This window comes from Phascolarctos cinereus, unplaced genomic scaffold, assembly GCF_003287225.1.
Source record: "Phascolarctos cinereus isolate Bilbo 61053 unplaced genomic scaffold, phaCin_HiC Scaffold_726;HRSCAF=1367, whole genome shotgun sequence".
Taxonomy (NCBI): domain Eukaryota; kingdom Metazoa; phylum Chordata; class Mammalia; order Diprotodontia; family Phascolarctidae; genus Phascolarctos; species Phascolarctos cinereus.
In genome coordinates this window covers 424,119,526-424,144,367 of record NW_027556098.1, presented here as the reverse complement: position 1 = coordinate 424,144,367, position 24,842 = coordinate 424,119,526, and the positions used below count along the sequence as shown (strand labels likewise).

The window sequence follows — 24,842 nt, the reverse complement described above, 5'->3', positions numbered from 1 at the left end:
CATTCAGTACACTCAAAGGGTTTTTCTCCAGAATGGATTCTCTGATGGAAAATAAGTGATTTCCTCTGGCTGAAGTTTTTCCCACATTCAGTACACTCAAAAGGCTTCTCTGCAGTATGAATTCTCTGATGTTCAGTAAGGTGGTCCTTCCGGGTGAAAGCTTTCCCACAGTTAACGCATTCAAAGGGTTTCTCACCAGTGTGAATTCTCTCGTGTTTATTAAGTTGACTCTTTGACATAAAGGCTTTCCTACATTCAAGACATACAAAAGGTTTCTGTCCAGTATGAGTGCTCTGATGTACAGAGAGCTGATATTTGTTGTGAAAGGTTTTGCCACAATCCATACACTCAAAGGGTTTCTCTCCTGTATGAATTCTCTGGTGTTCAATAAGGTGAAATTTGTCTCGGAAGGCTTTTGTGCATTCATTACATTCAAAAGGTTTCTTTCCAGTGTGAATTCTCTGATGTGAACTAAGTGATGATCTCAAGCTGAAGTTTTTCCCACATTCCTTACACTCAAAGGGTTTCTCTCCAGTATGAATTCTCTGATGTACAGTAAGATGAGATTTGTCCCGAAAGGCTTTCCCACATTCATTACACTCAAAGGGCTTCTCTCCAGTGTGAATTCTCTGATGTGAACTAAGTGATGACCTTTGGCTAAAAGTTTTCCCACATTCATTACATTCAAAGGGTTTCTCTCCTGTATGAATTCTCTGATGTACTGTAAGATGGGACTTGTCACGGAAGGCTTTCCTACATTCATTACATTCAAAGGGTTTCTTTGTAATATGATTTCTCTGATGTGAAATGAGTGATGACCTCTGACTAAAGTTTTTCCCACATTCAGTACACTCAAAAGGTTGCTGACCAGTATGAATTCTCTGATGTACAGTAAGGCAAGATTTCTCACGAAAGGCTTTCCTGCATTTATTACATTCAAAGGGTTGCTCTCCAGTATGAATTCTCTGGTGTGCAGCAAGTTTACACCTCCATCTAAAGGCTTTGTCACATTCATTACATTCAAATCGTATTTCTTCCATGTGAGTTCCCTCACATTCAACAAGGATTCCCCCCAGGCTAAAAGCTTTTACACAGTTATCAGATTCAAAGAGTTTCTCTCCATTGTGAATTCTCTTGTGTTTATTAAATTGGCTTTTCCACATGAAGGCTCTCTCACATTCATTACACTCAAAGGGTTTCTCTCTGGTATGAATTCTCTGATGGAGAGTAAGGCAAGACTTGTAATGGAAGGCTTTCCTGCATTCACTGCATTCAAAGATCTTCTTCCCAGTGTGAATTTTCTGATGTAAAATAAGTGAAGACTTCAGGCTGAAGTTTTTCCCACATTCACCACACTCGAAGGGCTTCTCTCCAGTGTGCATTCTTTGATGCAGCATAAGGTAAGATTCATCACGGAAAGCTCTTCCACATTCATTACATTCAAACGGTTTCTCTCTAGTATGAATTCTCTGATGCCTTTTAAGACAAACCTTCTCACTGAAGGCTTTTCCACATTCCTTACATTCAAAGGGTTTCTCTCCAGTATGAATTCTCTGATGTGCATTGAGTTTACACCTCCACTTAAAGGCTTTGCCACATTCATTACAATAAAAGGGCTCCTTTGCAAAGTGAACTCCCTGATGTAGAGTAAAAATTTTCTCACATCCATTAGAAAGATGGTGTTTCTTTTGAGCATAAACTCTCTTACAGTCATTAGGGCTTCTCAATTGACAAAAGGCTTTCTGACATTCTTTAATCTTACAGGGTTTCTCACCTGCAAGAATTCTCTCATGATAAATAAGGAGGGCATGCTGGCTGAAGGCTTTCTCACATTCATTCCACTTATTGGGTTTCTCTCTAGTATGAATTCCTTGCTGTAAAAGAAGGCAAACTCATTATTAAAGGCTTTCTCACAAATATCACCTGGGCCATCTCCATTCGTCCTCATTGACATCTGGCCACTGGCCTCCAGATGGCTTTGGAGGAGAAAGTGAGGCTGGTGACTTTACACAGCCCTCCCTCACTCACATCCAATTCAATTACAAGTCATCATCTCCCTGATGTCATGGTCCTCTTTAAGAGCAAAAGAAAACCAATTTATCACATTCAAAGGGTGTTTCTTTGGTATGAATTTTCTAGTGGGCAGAAGTTAAAAGTTTTGGCTGAAAGTTTCCCAAAATTCATTAAAAGGGTTTCTCTCCAATGTGAGCTCTTTGATGGACATTAAGCCTTCCCTACTGACTACAGTCCAGTTTCTATATTCACTAACACATTTAGTGTTTTCTCCAATTTACATTCACTGATAATAATGGCCAGCATTTATATAGCACTTTAAGGTTTGCAAAGCTCTTTACAAACATTATTTCATTTTATCCTCACCACAACCTTGGGAGATAAACACTATTATTATCCCCATTTGAGAGATAAGGAACTGAGATAAAGGTTCATCAGTGTATGAGGCTGAATTTGAACCTAAACTCTTCCTAACTCAAGGGTCCCGAGCTCCATCCACTGCACCACCATGCTGCCAGGAAGGAAGGGACGGATGCTCTTTTACTGAAGAGTTTCTCACATTCATTACAGTCTTGCACCTATTCTCTAGTATATAAGTGTGACACTGCATTCTGAGGAGTGTCTCAAGGCATTCCTCCATTACTGCCCCAGCACATGGTATTCGATTACCTCTAGGTAGGTCTTATCACTGGGGGATGTTCTCCTCAAATACACACTTTGATGGAGATGTACTCTTGTGGGGACTCTGTCTTGTGAAACTTCTTCCAAAGGTATCCTAATCAGAGGCACTCGCCTTAGGGATCCTGCTGCTGGGAAGGAATACAGCTTGCCCAGCCCACCCCCTCAGTTCCCTGTTTCTTCTCTACACTGACAGCACATTGCCCAGCTTCTCCTGTACAGGCGTCCCAGACACCAACCTTCTGCATTCTTTTCCTGGCTGATGCTCTCATCACAATGTCCTTGGTTTCACATCTTTCCTCATGAAATGAACCTGAAAAAACAAAGTCAATAGTCACTGCCGTCTGTGTTAGGAAAAAGAAAACTACTTTACATTCAGTTGGAGATACTGTTCTTCCCATCAAGAATGAAGACCGACATGCCAAAGGAAGAATGCACTGAAGACCGCTGTGGAGGCGGGAACACAGTCCTGATGCCCAGGGCTGAGTGAATTACATTCAGCCACACTGACGGCACTCATAAGATGCACTGGTGAGATTTTAGGGACTGCTTTTTTCCCTTTCCCTTTTATTTTTTTGTCATAAAGGATGGATCTCTGCATGGGGGGTGGAGGAGGGATATAGTAGGAAATGAAGGTCATTTGAAAATAAAAGCTATCAATGCAAAATCTTTTCTTACAGCCATCAGGAGATAGCACGTTGGCACAGCATAGGAAGCCTTATACGTAGGAGTCAAGAACACCTGAACTCACTTACTGGCTACACGACTGAGCACACCATTTCACCTCTCTGTGCCTCAGTTTCCTCATCTATAAAATGAGGAGACTGGACTGGATGACCTCTACGGGCCCTCCAGGTCCACATTTATGATGTCATGAGTGACCATCAGGATCCAGCACAGCCTCTGGCACCATGCCACAGCAGAGAGAGCTCCTTCTCCTGGGAGCCGGCCATTCGAACCTGAGGAATGCAAGGTCAGGGACCACTTCCCGGCTCCAACCATGCTGCCTCTTTCACGTCCCCCTAATGATACTATCTTCTAGCCCACGTGTCTCAATTTTTTCCACAAGAATAAAAGGGGAGACTTTTATTAAATGCTTTGCTAAAATGCAAAGGTGAGTTCTATCTACAGCACTTTTCTGCTCTGTAAGGAGAGCAACCATGCCAAAGAAAGGAAATAAGGTTAGGCCAACATGACCTTTTACATGACATTTCTATTGATCTTTCCTTGAAATCACCTTGTTTCTGAGTCCATCCTTCCACCTCTCCTACCCAGGGAGCCATCTCTTGTAACAAGAATTACAAGGAAAAAAAGGGGAAAGAAAGTAGGTCAGCAAAGCCAAGAACCCACCAACCCACCAGTGGATTGTGGGGCCTGGTCTTGATGAAGAACGCTGGCTCTTGGGGATCACCCCTTTCTTTTCTGGACATTCATTCATCAACTCTTTGATGTCCCTGATGCCCATCCTCCCACCCACTTTTCACTCACTCACCTGGGTAAGGGTCTCTTGGGACCTCTCCCTCGAGCATCCATGGAGCTTCTCCTCTCTCCAAGCAGGAGATCACCTCTGGTTTCAAACCTGGAAGGCCTGATCATGGACAGAGATATGAAGTTTTGAGGACAGAAAACCATCCCAGAATCCTCCCTTGGTCCCCTTCTCTCCAGGGAAAAGAAACCATGCGGGGAAGGTCCAGAGGCCAGGACTCAACCCCTCTTTGGGGATGAAACCCAGACTTGATTGGGACCCAGAGACCACTGATTTACTGGGCCCCTCCCTGCCTAGAGGAGAGGATCTTCTCATGTCTTCAGGCCACATGGGCCCTGCGACTGAGCAAGAACCTCTGACCTGGGGAGACAGACAGTTGGGAAGCTGGAGCCTCAAGGCCATTATGCACAGGGGCAGCATGCCCACCCACAAAAACCAAGTCCTTTCCCCTGGGCACAGAGGGCAAAAACAGCTTCCAGGACCTTCCCCTAGGGGATGTGCCGGACCCCATCACTGCAGAGAAATGCCAGTTCAGGTGTGCCACCTGCCGGGGTCTGCCAAGTGAGAAGCAGGGACCCCCGATGATCAGAGCCTGGCTCCAGGGACAGGGGGCATCCTTACCCAGGGAGGTGAGGTTCTCAAAGGTCTCCAGCATCACCTCTCTGTACAGGGCCCGCTGGGTGGGGCCCAGGTGGCTCCACTCCTCTTGGGTGAAGTCCACAGACACATCCTCAAATGTCACCGATTCCTGAAACATCAGACACGTCTCTTCTTACACAGGGTTCACAGAGAGACACAGAATTGACAGGAGGAAATATGGGGAGAAGTTCTCCAATCCTGAACTCTCTCCAATAAATGTAGTTTGGTAACATGTTTGACTGCTAGGCAGCGCAGTGGTTAGAGTGCCAGGCCAGAAGTCAGGAAGACTCATCTTCTTGAGTTCAAATCTGGCCTCAGACACTTCCTATCTGTGTGACCCTGGGCAAGTCACTTTACTCTGTTTGCCTCAGTTTCCTCATATATCAAATGAGCTGGAGAAGGACATCGCAAACCACTCCAGTATCTTTGCCAAGAAAACCCCAAATGGGGTCACCAAGAGTCAGACAGGACTGAAACAACTGAACATACACCCCACCCTTGACCCCTGAGGTGTAGGACCTCTGGTGGTGGGAGCTCCATTACGTCCGTGTTCTCTAGTACCACAGGCTACTGGGGGCTCAGAATTTTGGACTGAACATCTGGGTGTCCCATGGCACCAGCCCAGCAGTCTGACCACCTGTGAACCTCAGGAACCAACCACAGAGCTCAGCTCTGCCCTTGGTAAAGTTCTGACAGACAGTCTTATGGGGGAGAACAAGTGAGGCTTGGACACCTGAATGGAACCTGCGGAGCAGGCACAACTGAGGGTAAAGGAAATGCTTCCATGCCTGGAGGTGCCAGATGGTATTTCACCTGGTAAACAGCTGTCAGGAGCTCAGGTGACATCCTCCTCCTCCTCCTCCTCCTCCTCCTCCTCTACGCACTCATCCTGGGGAAGGGCAGAGTCTTCGGAAGGCAGAGCTGCAAGGAGAAGACAAGTCATCCCAGAGAGCGAGACTAGGCACAGCTCCTGACCTCACCAGGGAAACACCACGCACAGCATGTAGGTGTGTCCACCTTGTTCTCTACGGGACAGAGGTTACGTGGGTTAAGTCGATGGCCTTTAAGAGGGTATCTGAGAGAAAATCAATGTTCACATGGAAGTGAGAGGTCAAAGAAGCCCTGTAACAGCCCTGACCCCTCCTCCTCATGGAACAAGCATTTATGTAGTACCTACTGTGTGCCCAGAACTGTGCTAGGAACTTTACGAATATTATCTCCTTTGACCCTCACAAGAACCTTGGGGTGGAGATATGCCTCTATCACCCCCACTTTACAGCTGAAGAAAATGAGGCAGATAGAGGTTAAGTGACTTGCCCAGGGTCACACATTTAGCGAATGTCTGAGGCCTGATTTGAACTCAGGTCCTCCTGACTCCAGGCCCAGCACGTCATCATGTGCCATGAGCTGCCAATGGTATTAACTGCTAACATGCAAGTCTGACCCCAGAGCTGTGGCCAATTCTTTCCTGGACTCTCTGCCTCCTGCCTCTTTTTTCCCAATCCACAGTCCACACAGGGGCCAGACTGACATCCCTAAACACAGAAGAAAACCAATGAAAAATGGCTAAAAACTCCTCCAGCCACTCCAGGACTGCATACAAAGTCTGCAGATGTCTGCAGGTAATTAAAGTAGAAACAAGCTCAGGGAGGCAGAAGCTACACACAGTGCCAGGCTGCCTGGGTCAGAGCTGCAGCTAAAGACAGGGCCAGTTTAGCACCAAGGTAGCAAAGCACTGCAGTGGCCTTAAAAGGCACCTGAGAGCGGCCAGAAGCCAGGGATTCCTGCAGCAGGCAGGGCCTCCTCCATCCTCAGAGCCCCAGAACAGCTCACAAAATGGCCAGGATGAAACAAGGCCTGCCCCAGCCATCCAAGAACACAGGATGAAGCAATCTGACCCACACACCAAGATCCAGCCTAGAAACTACAGCTGAGATGAGGAAAGAGAAGAGAGCACTGCGCCCAGAGGAATGCTTTGAGTGAAGCTAGAACTGAGCCACCTCCATGACAAGCAGGAATGAAGACTCAGAAAAGACATCAGCTTGACCACAAAGACGATGGGAAAGGCTGGAAGAAATGACATTAAAAAATGAAATTAGAACTGAAAAAAGAGCCCTAGGGGGAAAAAGAGAAGATGAAAGATTGTCCCAAACAATGAACTCTGTGGAAAATAAAGTGCAGCCATCACTAACTCCCCCAAGTAACAATAAGTATTAGAATACAGTCAGAAGACTGGAGGCGCGAGGTGGAAATCTAAGATATCTATATCAGAAACAACTGACCAAGGAAATAGATAATTTAAAAATTGTTGGGGTTCCTGAAAACCACAACCAAATAAAAAACCTATTATATTTTAAGATATTATATATGAAAATTTCTCAGATCTACTACAACCAGCAAGCAAAGTGAACACAGCAAGAATCCACCAGTCACCTCCTGAAAGAAATCTCAAAAGGAAAACTCCTAGGAATATCATGACCAAAATCCAGAGCTTTCAGGTCAAAGAGAAAAAAATACCACAAGCAGCCAGAAATAGAGTCCAGCATCCCAGGAACTATCATCAGGGTGTGAGAAATAACTCATTCAGACTCAGGAGGGATGAAGTTAAAAGCCCAATTTATTATGCAGTTGCAATCAAGGTTGTCCTATGGATTAGGAAACATCACACCAAAGCAGGAGTTCACTATTTATCTCTAATCCCGGCCACAAAGTCCCTCCTCCATTTCCTCATTGGCTGAGTCCTTCACAGTGTATAGCTTTCCAGTACACCTATTACACACGTACTCCTTGACATGTCAGCCCTCCTTCTTCATACATCCCATGTTCAGAAAATGGCATCTTAGCCCCTCCTGGAGGTGGAGAAGCTAATATTTATAGGTCTATTAAGCATGTGCACTCTAAGCAAAGCTTCACCTTTGTCCTACCTACTAACTTCTATCAGCAAAACAAGATAAGACCAGCTTTATCGTATTTTACCTAGTTACTTTTAGCAGTTGTTTCAATTTTATGGAATCTTTCATTGTGATTAACTAACTTCTACCAGCAAAACATGAGACCAACTTACTATCCTGTTTTACTTAGTTACTTCTCTAGCTGTTTGCTCCAAATTTATGGGAACATTTTCGTTATATCTCTCAATTTCTCCCTTTCTCTCTCCATATGGGTTTTGTTTCCATAACTTCTTATTTTCCTTTTTAGCCCTTTTTCTCAAAATTTTCAAGAAGTTTTAAACATTCTTTCTCCTCCCTTTCTTCTCTAGGACTGGGTTTTCTTTTCACCACCATAACTGAGACACTTTGCTTTGTCTTTTTAGGCGTCCCCTCTACCACATGTGAAATAAGCCTTATCAGGCAAGGCATCAAACAAGCTATAAATAATACTCCCCCTAATCCTAACAGAATGATCATTCCAAGTTGCTTCTTCCATGACCCAGTCAGCCAATTAAACCAGTCTGAGTCAAGCCGTCCTTTCTACTTTTGAACTGGCACATGTGCCACTTTACGAATTTTTGTAGCCAGATTTTTAACTACCTGCCCATTATCATCAATCTGTAGATAGCAATTACTCATATTGAATTTTCTGAACCCCCCCCACCTTCTTCTGCTAGAAGACAATCTAATACTCATCTATGTTGATAAACAGCTGCCCACGTCTGGGTGGCTGGGTCAGCAAGAAGTTCTAAAGCTTGTGCGGTTTTGATTAGGTATGATTTCTACCACTGCCTGGAGCCTAATTAACCTATTAAGGAGATCTATGGGAGTTCTATATCCCCAACTCTCATCTTGGGAGTTGCTGGCCCATAAGTTTGAATTATTCTTTCAAGTGGCCATTCATTCCCCCAACCATTGGCATCCCCTGATTGGGTAATGCTGGTATCTAATGTTCTTTTCTGTCTTTGGAAATCATCATATAATGGGATTCCAAGGTCATGCCCCTTTAGTCCTTCTAAAAAGAAAAGGCCTGATCTTACTAACCCTATATAACATACTCCTGTCCAATTAAATAATAGGTGGGTGTAAACAGTTAGTCCACAAATCCAATAATGCCCCTTTAATGCAGGTCTTTCTTCACTAAACAACATGGTTTTCCCTTGCACTGTGGGGTAATACTGCTTTTCTTTTGATCCCAAGGGTCCTCCTTCTATAAATGTTGAATTACACTACACATTTGCTGCTTCCCTTTCCACGTGCAATTAATTAGGCAACCATTTTCTCCTCTACAGTCTTCTCCCCAGGAGTAGGTCCACTCACAGCCACTTGCTCCTAGGTTCTCTCCTGCTCCTGTTTGGTTCAGGCAATATTGTCCTCGAACACTTCTAGCCGAGGGCCAACTATGTTTTTCTGCCTTGTCCCAGAAATCAGTGCCATTCCTTACCTCTGACCGGTTACTGAATATCCAGGCCAGACTCAAAGGTACTGGGTACCATGGCCACGATTCTGCTGTTTCAGGACCTCCACAGACCCAACAGCTGCTCAGGTTAAAAGTGTTAGTCATTATTTTAGCTAGATGTAAAAAGGTATTAGGAGCAACGGGAAGAGGCATGGGAAGGGCCATTCCAGGGAGGATTAGGACTGCTATCACTATGTAGGATGATGGAAGCATTTGCTGTGGTTCTGCCATAATTCTCTCAGGGAATATAGCTGTTCTTATAATTCCTAATACTACACCCACAGGAGCCCTACACCTATCATCCCTAACTAGCTCCTTCAATAAAGGGACCCCTTCTCTAAGTTTCTTGCAAATGGCCACCAAGAACATTACAAGTAACAAGCAATATTGTAAGCACAAGAATGATCAATCCAGGGTCTTCTGACGTCCCCTTCCTTCCTGGGCCAGGGCAACTTTGAACAGTCCATTCCTGGGGTTTGTCCACTGGTCCTTTGACTCTGGTATAATGTGTCCACTCCCTTTTGGCTGTCCGGATTGCTGTTTCTGTGGTCAGCAACACTTGGTAGGGGCCTTCCCAGTCAGGCTGAAGTTTGGTCTCCTTCCAGGATTTGAGTAGTCCCCAATTTATGCACCGTGAATTTCAATGGTGGAGTCAGAGCCAAAAGTCCTTTCTTCCTCAAATTTGAAAATACAGTGGATAGCGCCAGTACATAGTTCCTCAAAAATCTATCTTTTGTCTCAAAAGTAGGGATGTCTCCCTGCCCTCCTGGATAAGGTAACCCAAACAACATTTCATAAGGTGATACACCAAGATCTTTCCTGGGTGAAGTCCTAATTCTTATTAAAGCTACTGGCAGGCATTTAGTCCAGGGCAATTTTGTTTCTAACGTTAATTTGGAAATGTGTCTTTTTAGGGTCTCATTGGATGTAAAATGACTACCATTGTCCAAATCTATATTTTCTACTAAACTATATTGTGAAATTACATGTTCCAAAATTATCTTAGATACTCCTGCTGCTGTAGCATTAGCCAAAAGATAAGCTTTGACCCATCCAGTTAAATGGTATTTTCTCAAAGCTAGATCACACATCGCTTGCACTCTCCAATGACTTCCTTGGTGCAGAATTCATAAAATTTCTCTCATGATTTGTTTATTAAATTTCTCTTCCATCTGGTCATAACCAACAGCCTTGCTTGATTTCCATCACCCCAAATTTAATCAAATCTTTCTTTTCGACTTCTGTAAACACAGGGATCACTTTTGTCTCACTGACTTGGGGAATTGACACATGCATTTTTGTAGGTTCCACGGACAAGGCAGCCTCCTTAGCCTTCTCTTCTGCTAATCTGTTCCCCTTTGCTTCAAATACTCCTCCTTTTTGGTGGCCATTCACATGTACTATGGTAATTTCATTTGGTAACAATAAGTTGGCCAGTACCTGCTTTGCTAATTCTTCATGTATTAATTCCTTTCCTTTGCTGTTTATCATTCCTCTTTCATACTGAATTTTTCCAAATGTATGAACTACCCCATAAGCATACTTGGGAGTCTGTATATATAGTCCCCTCCTTTCCTTCTAACAACTTTAGAGCTTGATTGAGGGCATATAATTCACAAGTTTGAGCTGACCAGCTATTAGGTAACCTATCAGATTTCTCTAAAGAGTTACTTTCACCATCAATGACAGCATACCCATCATGTGTTTTTCCCTCTATTACTCTGGAAGATCTATCAATGAAAAGACAATGCCCATCATAGAGATATCTCTCAAATCTGGACATTTGATACTCTTTGATGTCAAGGCAATTATGTCCCAAATTTTCATAAGCTGTCTCTCCTTTTTGAAGGAAAGAGGCAGGATTGATACAAGATTCAGTCACTACGACCAAATCATCCTTTTCCATATATTGTACTTTCTTTTTTGACAGTCTAAGACCTTCGTTCCTGAGGAAATTTAGTAAAGCATTTGTTGCTTCCACTACTTTATTTTTCCTTTCTCCTGATATTAATAGGTCATCTACATATTGCAGTAAAGTGGTTCCTTTTGGCACTGGAAATTTTTCTAATAATTGTTCCAAAACCTGCCCAAATAAATTCGAGGATTCTCTAAATCCTTGAGGTAGAATAGTCTGCTGAAATTGTTGTTTTCTTCCTGTAAGGGGGTTCTCACATTCAAAGGCAAATAAATAACTACTTTCTGGAGCTAGGGGGCAGGTCCAGAAGGCATCCTTTAAGTCTATTCCACTAAATCATCCATCCTGGTGTAGAATTTTTCCCATGATGGCATAAGGATTCAGGACCACTGGATGTCTTACTGAAACTATTTTATTAACTGTCTGTAGGTCCTGCACTAAATGACAGGACCCATCAGGCCTATGGACTGGCAAAATTGGAGTATTAGATGGAGACATGCAAGGTTCCAATAACCCGTCCTTTACTAATCCCTCAATAATCGGCTTCCTCCCTTCCATGGGAATGAGGTATTGCCTCACCCACACCACTTCACCTTTTTTCTTCAGGGTCACAGTCAAAGGAGGGATTTTCAAACCTCTTCTATTTCCTTCTCTAACACAGACTATTGGATCTATTCGCCTCTCTTCTTCTGTTAGTAATGCTATTTTCACTTGTATTTCCTGGTTATACACTTCCATTTTTAAATTCAATTTCACTATTAAATCCCTCCCTAATAAATTACTCCCTGCCTCAGGAATAAACAGCAGGTGTCCAATTATGTCTTCTTTTAATTTTAATTTAATAGGTTCAAATATGGGTACTGAAAATTCTCCTCCTTTAACTCCTAAGAGTATAAGTTTCTGAGTAGAAAATTTTACCCCTTCTGATTTGAAATTCAGAGATGATGTAGTCACCCCAGTGTCAACTAAAAAGACCATGTCTTCCTCCCATGGTCCCACCTTTAAGTTTATCAAGGGTTCTGGGAGGGACCAACCATTTGGAAGCCCTTGACCTCCCCATTCCTCATGAAAAGTCATGAGAGGTGCTAATTTTCCTTCCTCCTTTAGTTCAGGACATTCCCACTTAAAGTGTCCAAATTTTCCACAATAGAAACATCTGGCCAAATTGGAGGGGTTATAATTTGGCCTACCTCTCTGCCCTTCCCCCTTCCTTTTCCTCTTCCTGCCTTCCTCCCTTTCTCTCCCTTTCCTCTTCTATTTCCTGATCCTTCCCCATCCAGACTTCTCTTAACCACTTCATCCAAGGCTGAAACCACGATTTTGGCTTTCTGTCTCTGCTTCTCGTCTTCCCTCTTCACAAACACTTTCTGTGCCTCCTTGAGCAACTCATCTAATGGTTTCTCACTCCATCCATCAATTTCCTGCATCTTTTTCTGGATGTCTGCCCAAGATTTGGTGACAAAATTGACCTTTAACAAGCTTTGAGCCATCCCTGACTCAGGGTCCATACCTAAGTCTTTGCAGGAATGCAGAGGGGGACTCATTTTTCTCCCATTGAATCTTAAAAGTTTTGTTGAAATCTTGAGACTTAGGTACAGCTTCCTTGATTCCTTTAATTAGCAATTCCCTCAGATCTCTCATTTTTCTCCTATCTACTGGGTCATTGTTATCCCAATTAGGGCCAGTATTTGGACATTTTTGTTCTGCAGCTAGAACTCCCAGCGCAGGTGGGTTATTCTTCTCCCATTTTCTTCAAGCTGCCCTCCTAATCATCCCCCTTTCTTCCCCTGAGAACAATATATTCGTAATTGTCACCATTTCAGACCAGGTATAAAAACTGGGGTCTAAAAATTGGTCTAATTGATCTGCTAAGCCAATTGGGTCCTCTATCAGAGATGTCATTTCTTTCTTAATACTTTAGTACTTGTTAAGGGGTGCTTACATATCCAATCTTCCCTTGACCCACTGGGACCTCCTTTAAGGGGTATAATTTAGGTTCCCCTTTCTCTTTAGAAGGAAGGGGGTAATTCCGGAGATCCTTCTGACATCGTTCCAATTCTTTCCTTAATTTACTAAAGGTGGGAGCACTACATGCCCTTGAACTTCCTGGATCTTTCTGTGAGTTCTCAGCTTTCTTTCCCTGATGCCCTAGATCTATCAAATTCATATCTATAACTCTGGGTGTAGAAGGAGCATAAGGGGGCAGAAGGGCAAGAAGGGGGTCCCATTTCTGAGAATCTTCCTCCTTTTTGCATTCGAGTTTTCCTTTTTCCTTTGTCTCAAGTGGAAACAATTTGACAGAACTCTTTCTCCTGGCTGAAAGGATCTTTGTTATTCACAAAAACATTTAATATTTGACATACCCAATCCTTATCCGCTCTGTATTTTGGCCAAAACACTGCTGGTGGTAAAATACTCTGTCTAGGCCAAGTAAAATAGCAATACTTTATTATTTTCTTCTTATCCTTCCCTCTTGTACAAGAATTGCCAGTCCAATGTTTCAAGATCCTCCCTAAAGGACTCTCTGGAGGGATGTTTCCCCAGAGAACTCCCTTTTTCTTTGCCTGGCACCTTAGTTCCCTTACTTCCCATCCTACCTATCTTCCTGAGATATCTTAAGCATGAAAGACCCACCTCTTAATCAGAGGTTCAGATTTGCAAATCTAGGCTTGCACCTACAGAGCAAAGCCCCATATTCCTGTACTTCCAAAGTACACCTCACACTCTCAGGCTCAGACCCCTGTAGGATAATTCCCCTGCCGACAAGGTAATACTTAATAGTCCACATTTTCTTACCTTGCCCCATATAAGAGCTTACACAGTGGTCATGGTCCTGTGTGCCTGTTTTCCACTTTTCTATGCACCCTTCCTTTTCAATCAGTCTTAGGTCCCTGCAGTCAGACAGAAAGGGCACTCGCCTTCACAATGGGGTGCACCTCCCCACCTTTTTGTGATGATTGCCTCTCTGCCTCAATGCTTGGTCTTCCGGACAATCTCCCAAGGAATTGTGAGAAATAACTCATTCAGACTCAGGAGGGATGAAGTTAAAAGCCCAATCAATTACGCAGTTACAGCCATGGGTGTCCTATGGACTAGGACACATCATACCAAAGCAGGAGTTCACTATTTATCTCTAATCCTGGCTACAAAGTCCCTCCTCTGTTTCCTCATTGGCTGAGGACTCCAGAGTGTACAACTTTCCAGTACGCCTATTACACATCTACTCCTTGACACGTCAGCCCTCCTTCTTCATATGTCCCATGTTCAGCAAATGGCGTCTTAACCCCTCCTGGAGGTGGAGAAGCTAATATTTACAAGTCTATTAAGCATGCACACTCTAAGCAAAACTTAACCTTTGTCCTACTTACTAACTTTTAGTTAGTAAAACTAGTAAGTGTCAGAGGTGAGATTTGAACTCAGGTCCTCATGACTCCAGCAAAACAAGATGAGACCAGCTTTATCCTATTTTACCTAGTTACTTTTAGCAGTTGTTCCAATTTTATGGAATCTTTCATTCTGATTAACTAACTTCTACCAGCAAAACATGAGACCTACCGTATCCTGTTTGACTCAGCTACTTCTCTAGCTGTTTGCTCCAAATTTATGGGAACAAACATTTTCGTTATATCTCTCAAGGGTCGCACAAGATGATGCTGCAACTACTAAAAAGGTAGAGAAAATCCTCGAGTACAATATGGTAAGAATTTTACAAAAGATAAAGTCTTACAACCAAGAATTACCCTACAAAACTGAGCATAATCCAACAGGTAAGAACGTAGACAGTATTTCATTCTATTTGTCAGAAGCAAGAATAGGGAACCCCAGGTCCTCTTTCGTCTTTGTTCCCTGTGTGGCCCTAGAAGCCGGTGGGATTTTCAGGGCCGCTTGTCCCTTCTCTCCCTCCTAGAATGTACATACATCATTATGACCATTGCCTTAAATGAGTTTACCTGAATCGGTTTTCCTTATCTCCTGTCTTTGTATTTTAGAGATTCTACCCAACTCTTATATTTTTATCAGCAATACTTTTTCTCCCTATTCTACAAATAGAATCAATAATTTAGAGAATGGGTGGGTCAAAGAACAAATCACAGAAATAATAGATGTCTTCAATGAAAATAACAATGAGCAGGGGTAGTAGAGGGTGTGTATTTGGTATAAGATAGCACAGTAGATAGAGCACTGGTGCTAGAGTCGTGAGGACCTGAGTTCAAATCTCACCTCTGACACTTACTAGCCATGCGACCTTGGGCAAGTCACTTAACCCCAATTACTTCCCCCACAAAAAATAAATAAATAAATCACAATGAGCCAATACACCAAAACTTTTGGGACACAGACAGCTCAGTCCTTGAAGGAACATTTATATTTCTAAGTACTTTCAACAATAAAAAAGAGAAAAGACAGATATCTATGAATTAAGTGTGCAGAATAAAAAAGAAAAACTAAACTAAAAAAGAAAAGGCACTAAAGACAAACTTTTAGCTAACTTTAAAGAAAGAGAAGAAAACCAAATCATCAAAAATGATAAAAGAGAATTCACAGCAGATAAAGAGGAAATAAAGGAAATCCTTAGAAACTACTTTTCCTGCTGAGTGAAGCGAGCAGAACCAGGAGAACATTGTACATGGTAACAGCCACGTTGGGTGAGCTAAGACATCTCCAAAGGCCTCATGATGGAAAATGCTATCCATAGCCAGACAAAGTACTACGGAGTTTGAATGCAGATCCAAGTGTACTATTTGCTATTTTTTTTCCTTCTGTTTTGTTTTTTTTTCCTCTTTCTGGTGGTTCCTCCTATTGGTTCTAATTCTTCTTTACAACATGACTAATGTGAAAATATATTTAATAGGAATGTATATGTAGAGCCTATATCAGATTGCACATCGTCTTGGGGAGGTAAGTGGGGAGAGAAGGGGAGAAAAATTTAAAATTCAAAAGCTTATGAAAGTGATTGTTGAAAACTAAAAATAAATTAATAAAAAAATAAAAATAACAAATAAAAACAAACTACTTTTCCCAACATATGCCCAAAAAAGTCCCTCTCAACTTATACTATATACATGACTATTTACAAAAATACTAATACTCAGGGTTAGCGCAACAAAAATTAGAGAACTTAAGTAACCTAATCTCTGAAAAAGAAAGGTACAAGCTAAGAAGAAATTCTAAAGAAAAACTCCCCAGCACCACATGGATTTTTAAGTGGATTCTACCATTTAAAGAACAATTAGCTTCAATTTTGTGTAACTTGTGTGCAAAAATAGGCAAAGATGATATCTACCAAATCTTTCATAAGGCAAATATAGTCCTGACACTTAAGCCAGAGAAGAAGCAGCTATGTGGGGCTGTGAAGTGTTAGAGTTTAAGTCAGGAAGACCGGAGTTCAAATTAGATCACAAATACTGTCTGTGTGATCCTGGGCAAGGCACTAAATTTCTGTCTGCCTCAGTTTCCTCATTAATAAAATGGGGATAATAATAGCTTATATCTCCCAGGGTTGTTGTGAGGGCCAAATTAGAAATATCTGTAAATAATTTTGCAAACCTTAAAGTGTTATGTAAATGCTAACTATTACGATTAAGTCAGAGAAAACTTATAGACCAATATGTCTGACAAATATTGAATAAAATATTAGCAAAGACCTTACAGCAACAGATAAAAAAATTATATACTATGATCACATGGGGTTCATATCAGGAATGCAAGGTTGGTTCAATACTTCAATTCAGTTTTTTCAGTCACGTCTGACTCTTCATGACCTCATCTGGGGATTTTCTTGGCAAAGATCCCAGAGTGGTTTGCCATTTCCTTCTCCAGCCCATTTTACAGATGAGAAAACTGAGGCAAAGAGGGTTAGGTGACTTGCCCAGGTCACACAGCTAGTAAGTATCTGAGGCCCAGATCTGAACTCATGAAGAAGAGTCTTCCTCACTCCAGGCCCAGTGCTGTATCCACTGCACCACCTAGTTGCCCTGGTGCAATACTAAGAAAATTATAAATATAATAAACCATATTAATAACAAAAACAATAAAAACCACACGACTATATCAACAGATGCAAAAAAGGACACTGTTTTACATTAGAAACATTAGAAAGAAAAGGGAAAAACAGATGTTTCCTTAATATGGTCAACGGAAACTATCATTATCTGTACTGGAGAAATACAAAGGGGGCTTTGCAAAAAGATAAGCCAGTAAAAGCAGGAATTTCCAGTCACCACCATTTAAAAAAAAAAACAAACCACAGAAATGGTAACAATTAGAAAAAAACCGGAGGCAATTAAATTAATCACTTTTTGCAAATGATCCAGTGGCTTCCTTAAAGAACCCTGACGATTCAACTCAAAAAGTAATCAGAAGCCTCGCTTCAGCGAGGTCGGCCTACAGACCACCTAGTTTTCTGTACCACGACCCATGCTGCGAAATGGCGAATGGGTTCCAACATAACTGGGGCGTCAGGGAGCAGCTGGATGTTAAACTAGGTCGGCAGAGAAGGCGGAAAACACCTCCGGGACAGAAACTGGCTAACAGGGGCGACTTCAGGCCTCGGGAAGGGGAAGGGCCGTGTTTGTCCCGGTGCAGGGTGGAGGAGGGCCCGCCGAGGCACCCGGGCAGGGCCTGAAACACGCAGTAGGCGCTACATGAATGCTTGTTCCCCTCCTCCCTTCCATGAGCCTCACGCCGGCACAAGGCTGGGGCTCCGGCCCGTCCCACAGGCCCACGCAGCCGCAGCTACGGGCCTCGAAGCAGCCCCACGCCTCGAATGGACTCCCCACGCGCTACAATATTTACGTATTTCAACAGGCCCCCCAAACAGTGCTGCCATTTTCATTAGGTTCCTGACAACGTGCCTCTATTCCCATTTTCCCCATCAGCCCTGTGGTTTTGAGCGTGAGATTCTGAATAGCAAGATGCTTTGGGGGGATGCCTATGTCTCTTCACAGCAGAACTGCCTGTGTTGCCAATAAAACCCAGCGGAAAAACAGAAAAAGACCCGCCATTCACCAGAACAACAGAATATGCGATGCCCTGTAGTCTACACACACAGAAATTACAGAAATACAACAACATACTCTTCAAGAAATAAAGGAAGGCAAAATAATTTGAGAAGCAGTAACCGCTCATGGGTGGGCTGTGCCAACACAATTGTAACGGCAATACTATCCCGATTCTGTGCCACACCGCTCACCCAACCAAAGGATGACTTTATAGAACTAGAAAAAGAATAAGATGGAATTCACCTGGAGATTCTCAAGAGAAACGATGAGAAGAAATGGTGAAGTCTCAAAATACACCACGGAATGGTGACCATCAAAACACCTTGGCACTGCCTAAAAATGGAAAAAACTGACGCGTGGAGCAAACGTGGTGCCGAACCTAACAGCCCGGTGTTGGATCGAGCCCAGGGCACCTGCCAGGAGAACAAAGGGCAGGTGGGGACCGGCCTCTTACGTCACACACCCCAAGAAGCTCCCGAGGGACACACGACCGAGATACAAGGGGGACGGCACAAACACGCTTGAGGAGTGGAAAGGAAATTCCTTTACAAGCACGGATAGAAGGAGCTTTTAAAATCGATTCTTACTGCTATCTTTTGTTTTATATCCCCTAGATTTTCCTCAGTATTCTTCCTCCCTCTCCCTCCCAGACAACCAAAGAATGCTTTTTAAAGGAGGAAAGAAAAAAAAGAGGAAAATTGTTTTTAGCAAAACCAATAAATACATTTTTAAGAATCTGTTATTATAGGCAGTAGTGTCCCACTCGGATGGGCCCTGACATCTGCAAAGGGACGAGAGGCACTATCTCCTGTGTTATTTTGGGGTTGTGCGTGCACGCAGATTGCTTCCCTGGCTCTGCTTGTCCCTCTGCATCAGCTGACGTCATTATTTCCATGTTTCATCTACACTGTTTCTTATAGCACAACGATATTCCATTACACTTATGTACCATGATTTTTTAGCTCTTCCTCAATTGACGAGCATTTCTGTCTCCAGTTCTTTGCCACCACAAAAATATTTTGATGTATATGAGCCTTTATTTTTACCAGTGACTTCCTTGGGATATATGTCCAGCAGTGCGGTCTCTAGGTCAAAAAACGTAAGCATTTTAGATACTTTTTTTCATTCCAAGCTGCTTTCCAAAATAGTTGTACCAACTCACAGCTCCACCAACAATGTATTAGTGTGAGTTTAACCACAATTCCTTCTCATCTTTTGTTGCCTTTGCCAATTTGTAGGGATTTTGATTTGCACCTCTCTTATTTGCTCTGAATTAGAGAATTCTTTCAAAAGGTTGTTAACAGTTAGCAATTCTTATAAGAATTGTTTGGTCATGTTCTTTTCTGTTCTCTGTTTATCTTGGATATAAAATCCTCGTTAGGGATATTTGACTTAAAAAAAGAAACAAAAAAAAGGTTGTTTTTTCCTCCTAGGCAATTTCTTCCATCATCTTAGATGTGAATGTTTTGTTTGTGCAATGGCTTTTCAATTTCATATAATCTAAATTATCTATGTTATCTGTTTTAATTAATTCTATCCCTTGTTTGGTTAAGAACTCACTCTCGACCTCCTGTAAACAAAATATGATCTCCTTTTTTCATTTAATTGCTTACTGCTTAGGGGGAGTTCTATCCGAGGTAACATATTTTGGAGTTAACTGAACACTAGGCTGAGTTAAATTATTTCTGATTCATCCTTATCTAGTCTGTTCCACTGATAATACTCTTCTATTTTTGACCAGTACCAAATGATTTTGATTATTACTGCTTTGTAGTTTGAGATCTGATGACTAGCTCTCCTTCATTTATACTTTTTTTTCATTATTTCCCTTCAAAGTCTAGATCTTTTGATCTTCCAAATGTATTGTGTTATTCTAGCAATGTAAAATAGCTTTTTGGTAGTTTGACTGGTATAGCACTAAAGCCATACGTTAACTTTTGTGGGTTTTTTCATTTTTATTCTATCGGTGTGGCCCAGTCATGAGCACTGAATATTTCTCTAGCTATTTAAATTGTTCTTTATTTCTCTAAGGAGCACTTGGTAGTTTTATCTATACAAGTATTGTGTAATATTCTGCCTCCTGGACTTTATTATTACATAGAAAAGCTGTTGATTTTCTGCAGGTTTATTCTGGAGCATATAATTTGCTAAAGCTATTGCCTCAATTTTTTTGTTGGTCTTGCTAAGATTTTCAAAGTAAACCATAATGTCATCAGCTGGCAGGGATAGTTTTTTCTTCTCTTTGTCTATCTTTGTGACTTTAATTTCTTTCTCTTATTCTATTGCTACTGCAATGATTTCTAATAGTATATTAAATAATAACAGGGAAAGGGGCACCCTTGCTTTATTCCTTATTTACTGGGAAAGCTTCTAGAAGGCATTCTCTATTGCTTTTGTTTTTAGATATCTTTTATCAGATTATTTACCTATATGCCTATAAATGCCTTTTGGCTATCCTTTTTATAGTTTTTTTCTTTGGTATATTGTGTTTTATTGAAGGCTTTTCTTCGTTTATTGAGATCATCATGTAATTTCAGATATTTTTAGTTTTAATATGATTTAGTTGTTTTCCTAATATTCAACCAACTTTGCAACCCTGATGTAAATCCAACTTAAGTCACAATGAATTTCTATATAAATAACCATAGTCTTTTTTACCAGGATATTGTTTTAACTATTTTAATCAATGTTCATTAATGATATTGGCCTATAGTTCTCTTTATTTGCTCTATCCTTCCCTGGCTTAGGTATTAGGACTGTATTTGTCTTCTGAGAGGAGCTTGGTAGATTGCTTTCTTTCTCAAATTTTGAGAATAATTTGTGTAGTATAGGTATTAATTGTTCTCTAAAAAAGGAGTCAGCAAAACTACAGTGACACTGACTGTTTTTGAACTGCCCTTTAATATTTTTAAATAGTTGGGGCAGTACAAAAACTGGCTGTGAGCCCTCAGGCCTTAGTTTGCTGACTCCTGCTCTAGAAGTTTGAAAGAACTACTAAAAAGAGCAGGATGAGGAACTCCTGGGAACAAGTGATTATGGGAAAGGAAAAGTTTCTTTGGCCAAACAAAGAATAGAGAAGATCAGAGGAGCTATGGACAATTGTGATTACATAAAATTGAAATATTTTTGTAGAAACAAGAGCAGTGAAATCAAAATTAGAAATTAGAAAAGAGTTAACAATAAAGTCTTGCAGCAAGTTTCTCTGAAAATGGTCTGGTCTCCTAAATGTGTAGGGAATTGATTCAAATATATAAGAATAAGCGCCATTCCCCAGTAGCTAAACGGTCTAAGGACACAAACAAGCAATTTGCTGAAGAAGAAAGGCAAGCTACTAATGACACTCCGATTGACATCAATCAATTAGAGAAATGTAAATGACAGCAGCAGCTCTGGGATTTCACTTCCTCCCCATCAGGTGGACCAAGATGACCAAAAAGAAGGTCAATGACCAAGGTGGGGGAGGTTTGAGGAGCCCACCCCTCCGACAGCAGAGACGGAAAGGGAGGCGCGTGTACAAAAACACGGACAACAGCCCTCTCTGTGGCCGGCAGAAGCGGGACCAGGGGGTGCCCATCACAGGGCTCCGAGGCAGGCGTGGGAGTGGGAGTACTGCCCAGCCCAAGAATCCCGGAGGGGCTGGCCTGGACATGGAGGGAGACTCTCAGAGGGGATGCGGGGTGACCCGAGGGGGCAGTGGGGGCATCCTGAGGAGTGGGCAGGGCAGAGCGGGGCTCCCAAGACTAACCCACGTGGGGCACCACCGTGGCCGCAGAACGAGAGCGTGACCAGGAAAGACGCCGCCCACGCAGCCAGGAAAATAAACGGTGTAAAGGCAGCCCTTAAAATGCCGGAAAGCAGAAGGGCTCTTCCACACCTGGTGCTGCCTCCTTATAGTAAGGGGAGGGGGGCCGGGGAGCAAGCTTTTGGTAACCCTCTGCTACAGATGAGGAAACTGAGGCAAGCTGCGGCTCACTAAGGGCCACGAGGTGCCTGAGGCCGGCCTGGAACTCGGGTCTTATTGGCTGGGCTGGGGGGGGCCTCAGGACCCCCGGGAAAGAGGAGGCCCGGGTGGCCCTGGGTGGCCTGTCCGAGCCGGGCAGCGCTGACCAGTGGTGACACCATGCTGCTGCAGCCGCGCCCTGACGACGTCCAAGGAGACCGAGAGAGGTTAGTGAGGAGGGAGGCACGGCCTGGGCAAAGGCCCAGAGGCCAGAGAGCACCCGGAGCTCAGTCTCTGCGGGGGCCCAGGGGAATTGCGCGGGCGTGGACTCTTCACGGACCAGGTCCTCCCCAGGCCTCAGTTTCCCCACCTGCGAGGCCTAGGCGACTCTAGGGGCAATGGGCAGCTCAACCCGCTAATGGCCTCGGGGATGGAGCGGGGAGCACGGCAAGGGACGGGGCAGAGGGAGCGGGCGGATCCCGCGCCCCACGCGCGCCCACTCACCGGCCACGTCACTCACGAGCCTTGCAGCAGGGCGCATGCGCACTCGCTCCCGCCTCGTCCCACCAGAGCCCGGCCTGAAACTGAGAGAACTGTGCCTGCGCATCCAGAGACTGTGAACTACCATTCCCAGGAGGTCTTGGGACCTTGGGCTTGAGGGGCCGTTGGGCCGCGCGCCCCCTAGGGACCGCGTGAACTTCTCGGAGATAGGATCCGATTGTCTTCAGAAGCTTCTGCCCCTGAACCCCCCCACCCCTCCTGAACTGCGCGTGCGCACTCTCTCTGTTTTCCCCCCCCCTGCTGGCGCAGAGCCAACCCGCCCGCGGACCTGCGCCTGCGTACAGAGAGCACCAAAACTACAGTTCCCAGAATTTTACGTAGTCTGTGGTGATTGGCCTTGACAAGCCGCGAGTCTGAACACAAAGATTCTGGGAAATGTAGTCAGCCCTGGGCCTTCCCTGGGAAGGAGAGCGGTGGATATTCTTTCTCCCTGTTTGATTTCCTTTGCTTTGAACGTATTGTGTTCTCTAGCTGTCTGATAACACATCGCTCGGGGTTCGGAGCTCTACCCAGGGGGACCCATGTGTGAGTTGGGAAGTCGCCCCAGCTGGACCCCAGACCCTTTGACTCTGAGACCCCCTTTCTGTGCATAGAACTCACGAAGTTTAAAAAAACAAAAGTCCCATATTTGGAAGCTAATCAAAGCAGCACTTTTTGCAGTGGCAGAGAACTGGAACACGTCATTCCCCCACCCCCTACTCAAACTTCAGTAGCTCTCCAGGCTCAAATGCAAATTGCTACGCTTGGGTGCAAAGCCCTTCACCACCTAACATCCCAGCGCCTTTCCAGGCTTTTTGCTCCTCACTCCCCATCACACTCTCTTTAGCCCGGCGCTACGAGTTTCTTTGCTGCTCCAAGAATATGAATCTCCATCAGCAGCTATGCGTATTTTCACTGGCTGTACCCCATGCCCGGAGCGGGCTCCCTCCTCTGCTCCAACCACTGACCTCCCCCGCTTCCTTCAAGTCCCACCTTCTGCAGGAAATCTCTCCCGGTGACAACTTGTTTCATGACTGTTGGTGATGGAATCCTAATAAAGCCCCGACATTCTAACTTCCTTATGGGCCCCACTGAACAGCAGGCGTGTCCTGATTTCGCCACACGATCCACACCACAGATCCACTTCGCATATTTGCACAGGTGTGTCCTTGTACTCAACCACAATCACATCATCTATTTAGCCCAAGCCAGGACCACAATAGCTAGCCAATCAGAAAGTAGCAGGACCAGGATGTCTGACTACCTAACCATAGAAGGGACCCCTCCCCATTACCTAATCCCTTAACAAACCCCTCCTGCCTTTTTCATATTCAAATTCTCTGTTGCGTAATCAGCATCATCACACTATAAATTTGCCTGTGTCATTTTACTAAATTGCTCGGAACCTAGCCTGCTTCTGAGGGGCGTCAATCCTCAATAAATGCCTGTACTCGGATTAGAGGTTTGGATTAGAGTCTGAATTCTTTGAGATGGTACCATCGCAACACGCCATGAAACTGCAACATTGGCCAGATATCTCCCCTAGCAGAGCGAGAATTCCTTGAGAGCAGGGACCATCCTATCCCCAGGGCTTAGGTCTCCGGCAGATGAAGTGTGCTCTGGAGAGTCCTCCCAGACCTTGAAGAAGCTGCCCTAGGTTAACTCTGTTAACTCCTTTTTATATTGCCCTGAGGGGAGAGGAGTGGAAGCCAGAAGGAAGACCTAAACCCAGCCTGGCTGGGTCCAAGAGCCCCCTGAGGAGCTAAGGTTGAATTAGCTGAGCGATGATCTGGAGAGTGCCTGATCTCTGCTCCCACCCCCTTACATCCGTTCGTGAAACCCTCTGCTATGTGCCAGGCTTTTAGTTGTAGCTGTAATAAAGCAGACAGTGCAGAAAAGATGGGGATCTTTTTCTGACAATCTCCTGTCCACTCTCTGCCCCAACAGCAGTTAATGTTGCAACTTTCAAGAATCTTAGTAAGAAATGAAGTTCGAATCCCCCCTTTTAAATAGGAACAGAAGCCCAGCCAAATAACCCAGTGAGTGACATCCTTGGCAGAACTGGGATTAGAACCGAGGTCTTTGGACTCTACCTGGTCCAGTGCCCTCTCCTCTCAGCCTTGGCCCTTGGTTGTGCCAGGTTTTGCTGTTTCTAAATGAGGAACCCCAGCTCTAGCCTCACTAGAATAATATAGGCTAAGAGGCTGAAGGAAGTATCCTGGTCCAGGATTCAAATGGATA

The 24,842-nt window shown here is 43.7% G+C and overlaps 1 protein-coding gene across 1 annotated transcript in view; it reads right to left on the bottom strand.

The window, feature by feature from the left end:
• Window positions 1–24,027, bottom strand: part of LOC110197899 (uncharacterized) — a 28,049-nt gene extending 4,022 nt beyond the window's left edge. Inside the window, exons 1-6 of the mRNA XM_078146447.1 lie at window positions 23,595–24,027; window positions 5,630–5,737; window positions 4,799–4,925; window positions 4,184–4,279; window positions 2,931–3,004; window positions 11–1,874 (exon numbers count right to left, since the gene is read on the bottom strand). Of these exons, the coding sequence (XP_078002573.1) occupies window positions 11–1,874; window positions 2,931–3,004; window positions 4,184–4,279; window positions 4,799–4,925; window positions 5,630–5,662 (2,194 nt within the window). The 5' untranslated portion in view covers window positions 5,663–5,737; window positions 23,595–24,027. The remainder of the gene's footprint in view (window positions 1–10; window positions 1,875–2,930; window positions 3,005–4,183; window positions 4,280–4,798; window positions 4,926–5,629; window positions 5,738–23,594) is intronic.
• Window positions 24,028–24,842: the final 815 nt, after the last annotated feature.